General features: G+C 57.7%; 1 protein-coding gene across 1 annotated transcript; it reads left to right on the forward strand.

Moving 5' to 3' along the window:
- The first annotated feature begins 6,803 nt into the window (after positions 1-6,803).
- Positions 6,804-10,978, forward strand: LOC102400396 (olfactory receptor 287-like). The gene is given in 3 exon segments (XM_025274324.3): positions 6,804-9,265; positions 9,267-9,739; positions 9,774-10,978. Coding segments are annotated over 3 exon segments (921 nt in total). The 5' UTR covers positions 6,804-9,170; the 3' UTR covers positions 10,127-10,978.
- The last annotated feature ends 575 nt before the right edge of the window (positions 10,979-11,553 follow it).

The following is an 11,553-nucleotide window of genomic DNA, read 5'->3' on the forward strand; positions in this document are numbered from 1 at the left end:
TGTATTGTGTTGAGGATTTTGCATATGTATTTGTAGGTATTGATGTGGAGTTTTCTTGTGGTGTTTTTGTCTGACCGTCTTATCATGGTCATGCTGGCCTCCCAGAGCACATTAGGAAGTGTCCCCCCTTTCTGTTTTTTGGAGAATTTTGAGAAGGGCTGGTGTTGATTCTTCGTTAGCTGTCTGGTAGAATTAGTGAAGCCATCTATCTAGTCCTGGGCTTTTCTCTGTTAGGAGGAGTGGAGTTGCTGATTCAATTTCTGTACCTAGTGTAGGTCTGTTCATCTTTTATATTTCTTTTTGTTTGGGGTTGGCATTTGCGTGTCCGGGAACCTGGCCCTGTCTTCTAGGCCCTCTGCCCCTGCACAGCCCTGCTCACGGTGCCCCCGCTTCCTGCTGTCCTGTGGGGCCAGCAGCGGTGTCCCCACACTCGTTGCTTATTGAGTTGGCGGCATCTGCTTTCCCCTTAGGGAAAGGTTTAAAGGTTTGTTGACTTTGCTGATCTTGAGAACTGACTTCTGGTTTTATCGATTCTCTCTGTTGTTCTCTGCTCTGTTTCACTTACCACCTTGAGTTTCATTATTTTCTCCTTTCCACTGACTTTGAGTTAGGTTTGCTCTTCTTTTTCTGGTTCCTTACTGTTTTAATTTTATTGGTTTGAGATTCTTCTTCTTCTAAAATGTAGATGTTCACTCCTGTGTATCCCCTTTGGCGCACTGCTTCCTGTGCGTCCCGTAAACCGGCAGGCTGTGTTTTCATTTTCAAAGACTTCCATCTTTCACAAATCTTGGAATCTGGACTTTATCGTTGAGCATGGTTTGAGGTAGGCACGCATCCCACATCAGTTTTCTAGTATTTGAAGAGTGCTTTCTGTTCTCCGTTATCTGTGCAGCTGCCTCTGTTCTACGTAACATTCTCTGAATGACTGACTGTGTTTCTCAGGTTCTGTGTTTGAATTATACTTGTGAATGAGTAGTTAAGGTGCAGATGCCCCTATGCCCAGGTAGCTAAGGCATGGACGCCCCCTATGCCCAGGTAGCTAAGGCGCGGATGCCCCCTATGCCCGGGCACATCTTTTGTGCTGAGTCTAGTCAGTTTGTGTTTCGAGTCTTTCACTTCTTTGTAAAACTTGCAGTTTCCAGGCTCCATCTTCTCCACAGCTGGAGCCTGCCTGACCCCGGATTTTGTCTTTAATACACTGCTGTCCACAAAGGCAATGGGCCTCCCTCCTGTCCTTCTCCCTCTGTCCCTTCCTCCCCATCCCTACCTGGAAGTCCCAGGGGAGAGGCTGGGCTCAGGGAGGGGAGGCCCAGGACCACCCAGTCTGGAAGAAACCCAGCCTTCTCACCCCCGGCCATTGCTTGCTAAGCCACACAGCATCTTGAGGGAGACGTCTGGCTTTAGGCAGCTGGAGGTCATAGAGTGAGGTTCATATTCTTTGAGGTTCTCAGGCAGAAGATCAGCAGAGTAAGGTGGGGCTGGACCAGAGTTTGGTTCTGTCAGAACCAGGCTCAGAAACTGAGGAGGAATCTGGGTGTGGGACAACCATGGTGTGGGTTCCCAGGTGTGAGCCAAGCCACAGGAGCCCAGGTGTACCCTGAGGCGAGATGGAAGCCTTGTTGTCCTGGGCCGTGAGGGGGCCATGGGGTCTTGAAGGTGGCTGGGAGGTGCTCGGTCAGCGCTGGTTAGCAGAGCGGCCAGCACCACGGACAGCGTCACCCTGCCTGCTGAGAGGGTTTCCTGGCGAGGCCCTGAGTGGCCAGGGGGAGGGCAGATCCCCAGACGACCGGTGCTGTGAGATGTGCACACGCACTGTCACACACAGACACTCACACCTGTGACTCAAGTACCGCGTGGGGGCAGTCACGACACATGCACGTCGCCTGCACAGTCAGGGTGGGCTGGACCAGACACAGTTACGGATGGACCGTCTTACACACACGTGCAGGTCCGCCCCAACGCACCATAAATTACTTCACTTAAAATGAATTTCCCCAAAACTAAACTAAAGCTGAAGCACATACATACACAAACATACTCACGTGGATGATATCTGCCCACACTAGATTCATACCAATTACTCTAGTGATCAATATTCCCAGTGATTAATAACCTAAAAGACACAGGTAAAAGCCATGTTGTCACAGGTTACATATGGTTTCAGCGCCTTTGAGTTTAAAACTCCTATTGTGTGTTTTCACATTTTGCCTCTTCAGGGCACACTCAGGGACTTTCCGTTTCCATGGAGGAAGTGCTATCTAAAGTTCATGTGTCTGGTGAGTGGCATTATTTCTGGCATCTTTTTAACAGCCACTTTCCAGTTTTATCTACTTCCCAGCACCTCCAGGGGTGGGCACACCTGCCACAGGCGACCACCACCTCCCCGCCCCCGTTGCCCCTCCTGCTGTGTCACGCTTTGCTCTCACACTGCGCACTCAGCAGTGACTCTTAGAGAAGGAGAGTGAGTCTGACAGAACAGGGGGCTTGACTGAAATGTGGTTTATCCAGCAACTTTACCAGGATGTCAGCATCGGAAAGAAATGCTGTGCTGCAGAATCTTTCAAAGGGCAGGTGGTGGAATCATTATTTTTGACCCGGGAGTCCATGTCTTACATGACTTTACAAGGAGACACACACAGGACTTCATGTTTGCAATCAGACAAATTGGAGGCAGCTCCCACACCCGATGATGGGATCCAGGCGGAGGGCGCTTGCCTTGGCAGGGATGCAGACAGAGGCAAGTCACGAGCAGGGCCTGGAAGCGTGTCCTAGGTGGTGTGAGTGCATCATGTTAAAACAAAACATCCATGAAGAATGTCAGGCGAGTTCCTCACGAGACTATTTTAAGCAGTGACTTCTGGGGAGTACAGTGGGACTTAGACTCTGAATATACTTCTGTGCAGTTAAAATTCCCTAAAAAGCATAAACTTATGTATCACTTTGAAAAATAAAACCAATGATCATACAGTAATGTGGAAACACGTAATAGCAATTATGATGCAGAATTATTTTTTGGATGACTGCTTAAAGATAAAGATTTTCATTACAACTGCCTGTCACAAGTAAAACATGGCTGTCCTTTGTCTCCAACTGTTCCTTAAAATGCATTCAGACGGAGACGTTTCCAAATCGCTGACTTTGCAGATGACTGTCAGGTAAGGCGCGGCCTCCTGTCACTTTGGGCTGCAGAGCAGACTGTCCTGGGAGGCAGACTGTCTGGACAGGACAGCCACTCGGGGTGTGGGGCAGGTGGGCATTCTGTGGTCAGCACAGAAGCGCAGCCCCTCCCCGACAGCGTCCACATCGTCCTCCCGGAACCCGTGCGAGTGCTGCGCCGCTCGGACAAGGGCAGTTGGAGCTGGGAGTCCCCGGATGGCCCGAGTGTCATCACGGGCCCTTAAAGGTGGAAGGGGGGCTGGAGGAGACACGAAGAGCACCAGTGAGGTGCTGAGAGACTGGCTTTGGAAAGGAGGAGGGGCCACAAGCCCAGGAATGCAGCGGCCTTCAGGGAAGAGGTGAGGAAGGCACTCTCCCCCAGAGCCTCCAGAAGGAACCAGACATTCTGGTCCCTGGAATTTAGCCCAGAGAGACCTGCCTGGAACTTCTAAGGTGTAGAGCGTAAGACAACAAATTTGTGTTGTTCTCGTCCACTTGCGTGTATATGTGTGCTAAGTCACTTCAGTGTGTCTGACTCTTTGCGACCCCACGGACTGTAGCCCTTCAGGCTCCTCTGTCCATGGGACTCTCCAGGCAAGAATACTGGCGTGGGTCGCCACGCCCTCCTGCAGGGCTCTTCCGGACCCAGGGATGGAGCACGCGTCTCCTGAACCTCCCGCAGCGGCGGGCGGTCTCTTTGCTGCTGCTCCGCCTCTAGACCACGCTTAGTGGCAGTTTTTTGCAGCAGCCACAGGAACCTTACGTATGATCCGATTCTTCTTCCTCAGCTCAGGGCGCAGTGAGGGGTGGGGACATGTTGCGGGGGGCACCTGGGAGCCAGCTTTGTGCTGCTTTTGGGTCTGGCAGTGGGTTGGGGCCCTTGGGCCCCTTCCTGGTCTTCCCAGGCTCCTCTATGGACCCTGATGCATCCCCAGGATGTCCTGGGGTGTCTTCTGGGGGTTCTGGTGCCCCCGGGGCTACATCAGCCCAGAAGAGCTGCCACCTCCCTGCCTTGGTGAACTCGAGGCCACCCCTCCCCCCAGCTCCCCGCTCCAAGGCCCTCCCTGCCCCCCACTCCAGGGTTCCAACCAGACTGGCAGACCCCTCCCCCCACAAAAGCAGAGTGTCTGCACAAACGCCTCCTCTCTCGGCTCTTTACTAACCATGGCCACCCCCTCCACCCTCACTGGGTGAGAGGTCCAGACCCCAGACCGGACTCTGACACCGTGAGAGACGCGTGTGTCTTCTGGTGCCCCGTGTGGCGTCTGATTCCCATCATGTCAGCAACACAGCTGGAATGCGGTCAGGACAAGCCCCGTTCTGACCCTCAGTCAGTGCTTTCGCTTTTCCTCTTTTAAACCCGCTGCTGCAGGAGCATGTCTGCATTCCTACAGGGGACTAGGATGGAATGCGTGCACGGGCCCTCGGCTTCTTCCGCACCGCCTCACATTCACTCCCAGTGCAGGGCAGCTGGGACAGACCAGGGCCCCATCATGGAGAAGAAGGCGCTGGTCACCAGACCACAGTGAGGGCCAGACCTGCAGAGGACCTGGGGGCGCCCAGCCCAGCATCAGGGGTGGCCTTTCTGGAGGTAATCCTGCTGGGCCTTGTCACCTCCTCAGTGGTCTTGTCAGTGGAGATTATGGATTTGAAGTAGACTTCTTTATCATAAGGAAGTTATTCAGAAATATAGGCAAATACTTCTGGCCGACGTGTGTTTCCAAGGGCTTTAGTTACAATAAGAGGAATGGGAAGTCCGATATTCGGACCTGGAGTAGTTGAGGGAAGAGAGGGCAGTGAGCTCGCGAAACGTGGGCCGTGTGTGGTGTAAGGTGTGACGCAGGAGATGCATCTTATGTCGAATGTTTCATCACACAAACAGCGCGGGGACTTTTAGAGGCAATGGGGAATGTTTCACAGGTGGATGGTCATCTCCGAGTCATCAAGATGTGTCAGTCACACATGTACGGCTGTGTTGTCAACCATATACCTCAATTTTTAAAAAAAAAAAAAGAAAAAATGAGAATTCAGCAGTGTTTCTCTAACATGAGCCCTGAAAGTGGACGGAGGAAAACAAAAACACAAGGGTGGGCACGCGTGACACACCTCATCTTCACACTCACCTGTGCTTTGAGAAGCCTTTCTTCTGCATCTTCCAAACTCCTCGAGTGGGGTAGATTTGGGGAGAGTTTGGTTTATTGAAGCAAACAGAAAGTGGCCCTCTTGTTCTGTTAGACAAGTGGCAGCCCTGCATGGTGCCAGTTGACGAGGCCACGCTCCCACCCCAGGGAGCCTGCCGCCAACTCTTAATGAGCTTCCAATTAGGGACAGACAGACATCTGTGTGACAGACACGGTGGTGCTGGAGCCCCCAGGGCGGATGACGCTTGAGGCTGAGCATGGGTGGCCGAGCTCAGTGGTCCCATCAGAGCCCCTCTGGCTACTGCCCACCTGCCAGGTGCCGATGGGGGGGCACGCTGGGGGTGGGAGCACACTCCCGCCACCTTCCAGACCGCTGCCCCTGGAAGCGGTGTCCCCGCCTCTGGGGCTCAGGCCCCTGGTGACTGACAGCACACAGCCTGCCTGTGGCCGGCCCCGCACAGCCCAGGTGCACCCCACACAGCCCAGGTGCGCCCCGCACAGCCCAGGTGCGCCCCGCACAGCCCAGGTGTGCCCCACACAGCCCAGGTGCGCCCCGCACAGCCCAGGTGCGCCCCGCACAGCCCAGGTGTGCCCCACACAGCCCAGGTGCGCCCCACACAGCCCAGGTGCGCCCTGCACAGCCCGGGCTCTTCCGCCTGGTCCACGGCGGCTCCTCCTTCCAGCCACAGCTTCCTCCTGCCCTCGCTGGGCTGGGGTCCCTGCCTCGGGGAGCATGAAGCAGTCTCCAGCTGGGGTCTTGTTGGAGCAGCTATTCCTGGAAGGCTTGGGCAGTGGTGGAGGTGGGGCTGCCTGTGGGTTGCCTATCAAACTGTGGGGTGTCATCACCCATTTCTAGAGAGGAAACTGAGATACCGAGCATCTGCCAAGAGCACCAGGGTCTGCTGTGCCCCTCAGGGTGCTGGCCCTGCAGCAGACACGCTGGGGCTCCAGGCAGGAAGTGGCTCCCAGGAGGCCCCTCAGGGCCCTGCAGCAGACACGCTGGGGCTCCAGGCAAGAAGCGGCTCCCAGGAGCACCCCAAGGGCAGGAGGCCCCTCAGGACGCTGGGTGCCACCGGGGACCACCCCCAGGCCCCCCCCACAGCCCCGCGGACCACTCCCAGGCCCCCCCAGTGCCTGGGGCCAGGATCTTGCTCCTGCATAATTGGCAAGAGGGTCCTTGCAGGCCTGAGCCCCAGGGAGGCCAGAGGGAGGGCAGAAGCATCTGAGAGCGAGAGGGCTGCCTCTGGGCTTGGCTCTCCCTGCTGGTGGTGGCAGCCGGGGCGCCATGGAGGACACCCTTCTCACCCGGGTGCCTCCGCTTCCCGGGCCGTGTGCCATAGTACCAGTGGCCCTGCTGATGCCCAGCGGGGCGCAGGGGAGATGCTGCCCTGGAAGAGCTGGGGTGGCAGGTGCCTGCGGCTGCGATGAGTCGAGTCCGGCAGCCCGAGGAGCAGCACGATGGCAGGGGCGCCTCTGCTTCCTTCCCCCAAGGCTGAGCTGGTGCTGGCCACCCTGAGTGACCAGAGTCAGCGGTGTGAGTGTCCAGTGTGGGTGGCAGGCCAGGGCACCTTCCCTAGCACCTGAGATCTCCTTCTGGCCACTGCCGTGAACCTGCTGGGGCAGCATGAATGGTTTGGCTGCTCCCTGGGGGCCCAGAGTAGCCTGTGACCCCATTCCTCTGGCCACATCTACAGAGGACGTGGGCAGCAGAGGCAGGTGGCTCAGCCAACAGGGGGTCTTCAGCCAGCAAGAGGCAGCCCCCACAGGCACGGCCCCACCCGAAAAGTCCTCGGGGTCCCATGCTCAGCCTTCTGGTCTCCAGGTGGCTTCGGGGGGATGTGTCCTGCAGCCTGCTCAGACCCTAGGTGAGTGACCCCCTCATCATGCCCTGTCCCCACGAGCTGATCTGCAGGGAGACGCCCCCCTTCCCCATGGTGGGCTCATAGTGGGGCCCCCATTTAGTCCCCCTGCCCCGTGGTGGACTCAGAGTGGGACTCTCATTTAGTCCCATCTTCTCAGCTTCAGGAGACCCTTGAAACCAGGAGGACTCTGAAGGCTCTGGGTGTCTTCACCGTGTGCACGCACACTCCCAGGCACACACACACACACACACGCATGTGCACACACGGGAGAGCAGCCCTGTGTCTTCACCTCCAGGGCACAGCAGTAGCCACCCACAAGTCATGGGACATTCAGAAATTCAGGCTGGAGGATTCTTAGAGCTCCAGGCAGGGCAGGCTTGCCAACTCTGTGCGGTTCTGTGCTCCCCGCGGGTTGCAGGGCCTGGGCTTGTGAGCAGTGCAGGGGGTCCAGGCCCCGCTGCAGCCCACAGGGGTCCGTGCCCACCCATGGGTCCAGCAGACAACCGCAAGGAGCACTCTGGCCCCCAGGAGTCGGCGTCTGGGATGGGGTCACTGTCTTGCCAGGACATGGCCCAAGGGGTCCCCTCCTGGGACCTGGTGGGTGCACCGGCCTCGTCCACACAGATGCAGAGCCTCTGAGGTTTGCCTTTGTCTGGACACCACCACAGGGCTCTAGGGCGTATCTTTGGATGTGTCTGGAATGTGGGGCATCTTGCTGGGCTCTGATTAAGGTCAGCTGCCCTGGCTTCACTTTGGGGCTGGGAGCAGGTCACAGCCAAGCGTGTCAGGGCCGTTGCACAGGGTTTCTTGCTCTCAGATCCCAGAACAGAGGCAGTGAGTGTCTTCCTGCCCAGGTCACCAGTAACAGTAGACAGAGAGCAGGGAGCCAGAACCTGCTATTTATAAGATGGCTGGGGTGGACGCCCTTTCCCTGCTCAACTCCGAGGGGTTATTTTAAAGCTGCCCCAGAAAAGCAAAGGGGGACTTGGGCAGGACTCCTAGACCGGTTCCTGATCTATGCCCAGACTCTGGTGTGAGCAGGGCAGTCACTGTGAAACACCAAGGGACCCCAAGTCCATCAGGAACGGGACTAGTGCTCCAGGAACTCCAGTGCTCCAGGAGCAGAAAGCTGGTCCAGGACCAGGCTTCTGAGAATAAGCGGTGCCCACGTGTGTGTGGGGCAAGTGTGTGATGTGCAGGGGGTGGGGACAGTGGGCACCACCTCGGGAGCCCCCGTGCCCAGTGGTCCAGCACGTGGACCCGTAGACCTCGACCTGCCCCACCCTGCCTGCTGTGCAGTGGCCGCCGGTTCTGGACTCTGGGCTCTTGCTGGTGGGGTCGAAGCCCACTGAGGGTTCCGAGAAGCGGTGGGTGGCACGGAGGGACTGAGAGCTTCTCCGTTGGGCCTCCTGCCCCACCCAGCGACCTTGGCTGCGGCCCGAGCGGCGCTGGTGACAGCCATCTGCCTCCTGGCTTTCCCCCTCTGGCGAGTAGAGCGGCTCACCCCGGGTGCCTCTGAGGTGGTCATCCTCGGGGACAGGGGCGGTTTCATGGCACACCGCGATAGGAATGCTTTACTAGGAATCAATCCGCTTTGTTGGATAAAAATGCCCTACATTGGGCCATACGTAATTTCATTTGTGAAAAGCTGACACTGTCCTTTTGCAGCTTCTAGAATAAGGAAACGCCCCCCACCCCCATGAGGCGTCTAGAATAAGGACAGCCCCAAGGAAGGGATCCAGACCAAGGATCCTCCCCGGCCAGCAGGTGACAGGGAGTCTAGAACAAGACCTCCAGGTGACAGACAGCCGGATCCGAGTCCACGCAGCGCTCTGGGCCGCTCCGCCGCAGCGGTACTTCCTGCCCCCTGTCCCAGGCCGGTCTGGGGCCCTGGGGTTAGAGGGCAACGTGAGTAGAGCCAGAGAGCGGGGAGGGGGCCTCTTCTCCAAAGCCCCCCGGAGGGCTTCTGGCTGGCGGTCCCTCTTGCTGGCCTCACAGGGCCTGTGTCCTGATGGGTGTCATGGCCTGGGGCCGCAGCCAGAACCTGTCTGCTGGGGGCCCGTTCATCCTGCTGGGCTTCCCGGGGCCCCGGGGCCTGCACGTGGGGGCTCTTCCTGCTCACGTCCGTGCTCACGGTGGCCGGGAACCTGGCCATTCTCTCGCTGGTCGGGGTACACTGGCGCCTGCAGACGCCCATGTGCTTTTTCCTCTGCAACCTCTCCTTCCTGGAGATCTGGCTCGCCACGGCCTGCATGCCCAAGACGCTGGCCGTCTTTACCTCACGCAGCAGAGCCATCTCCTTCTCAGGCTGCGCTGTGCAGATGCACTTCGTCTTCTCTCTGGGCTGCACCGAGGACTTCCTGCTGGCCACCATGGCCTACGACCGCTACCTGGCCATCTGCCTGCCGCTGCGCTACGGCAGCTTCATGACGCCCGGGCTCTCTGGCCGCCTGGCCCTGGGCTCCTGGCTCTGCGGCTTCTCGGCCATCATCGTGCCCACGGCCCTCTTCGGCTGCCTCTTCTGTGGCTCACGGGTCGTCAACCACTTCTGGGACATCCCGCCCTGGATCGTGCTGCCTTCTGCGTCACCCTGGGCTCTCACATCATCACGCTGGTCTAGACGTCACCACGCTGGGCGTCATCACGCTGGTCTATGACGTCACCACCCTGCGCGTCATCACGCTGGTCTCCTACGCCCACATCGTGGTCGCCGTCATCAGGACGCCCTCGCTGCAGGGCCGGCGCCCAGCCTTCTCCACCTGCTCCTCCCACCTCGCGGTGGTCCTCATCTGGTATGGCCCAACTGTCTTCCTGCACGTGAGGACCTTGGTGGAGAGCTCGCTGGACCTGACCAAGGCTGTCACCGTGCTCAGCACCATCGTCACCCCAGTGCTGAACCCCTTCATCTACACCTTGAGGAGCGAGGATGTCAAGGATGCTCTGCGGAAGGCGGTGCGGCGGACATGAGGCCCTGGGGCCTCTCTGCCCTGGAAATGGCACCCCGATCTCACCGTGTGTAGGGCCCTTGGGCAGGCCAGGGAGGCAGCGCCCACCCCGGCCTCAGGAGCTCCTCTGGGGCTTGAGCCCCTGCTTGGTCTGGGCCTTGGGGCTGACGGCCCTTGTCAGGAAGGAGCGGGCCGTCTCGCACTTTGGATTTCTCCCTGCTGCCAATGCCTGCACCCGGTGAGCTGTCCCTCAGTGGAGGCTGGGGAGGTTGTCCAGGAAGGGGAGAACCCAGAGAAACAGGGTGCAAGTCTCTGCGGAAGCCTGGCAGCCTGTGGGGGCTGTTTGGGTCAGTGTGTGGGTGTGCCTCACTTTGGGGAGCCTCAGAGCGCACCACCAGGTCTCACACCCTCCTGGGGGCCAGGTGGTGGAACCTGCGGGCCTCAGACGGAGGGGGCTTGGTGAGGCCTCTGAGTGGATAAGCCGCACAAGATTCTCGGGGGCCCAGAGGCTCAGTGAGGGGCCTGGTCTGGCTTGGCAGCTCATAAGGATGTATCCTGGGAGCATGCGTGGATTAAAGCTGACTCTGAAGCTGGCAGTCTGGATGCAGCTGTCTGTCAGCGTGACTTATGCAGGTCGTGTGTCCACTCTGAACCTCTGTGTCTTCATCGCTATGTGGGGATTGTGAGAGTGTGATCCCACGGAGCCCTTTGAGTACAAAAGGAGTTGGTGTGTCTCCAGTGCTGAAAATAGGGCCTGACAGGGACGCTGTTGTTTCTTTTCATTCAGGCAGCGTGATGGACTGGGCTCCCCAGGAGGGTCTAGCGGTAAAGGACCTGGATGGCAATGCGGGAGACGTAAGAGATGCGGGTTAGATCCCTGGGTTGGGAAGATCCCCTGCAGAAGAAAATGGCAACCCACTCCAGTATTCGTGCCTGGGAAATCCTATGGGCAGAGGAGCCTGGTGGGCTGCAGCCCATGGGGTCACAGAGTTGGACACGACTGAAGTGACAGCACACACACACACTCTCTCACACACACTCACACACACACACTCTCTCACACACACACTTACACACACACATACTCTCTCTCTCACACACACACACTTACACACACACACTCTCTCTCACACACACTCACACACACACTCTCACACACACACACTCTCTCACACACACACTTACACACACACATACTCTCTCACACACACACACTCTCTTACACACACTCACACACACACTCAAACTCACACACAGACACACACATATTCACTCTCTCACACACACACACTTACACACACTCACACACACTTACACACACACTCTCTCACACACACTCTCTCACACACACACACTCAAACACACACAGACACACACACACACTCTCTCACACACACACTTACACACACTCACACACACTCTCACACACACACACTCTCTCTCACACAG

The sequence above is a fragment of the Bubalus bubalis genome, chromosome 23 (genome assembly GCF_019923935.1).
Source record: "Bubalus bubalis isolate 160015118507 breed Murrah chromosome 23, NDDB_SH_1, whole genome shotgun sequence".
Classification (NCBI taxonomy): Eukaryota; Metazoa; Chordata; class Mammalia; order Artiodactyla; family Bovidae; genus Bubalus; species Bubalus bubalis.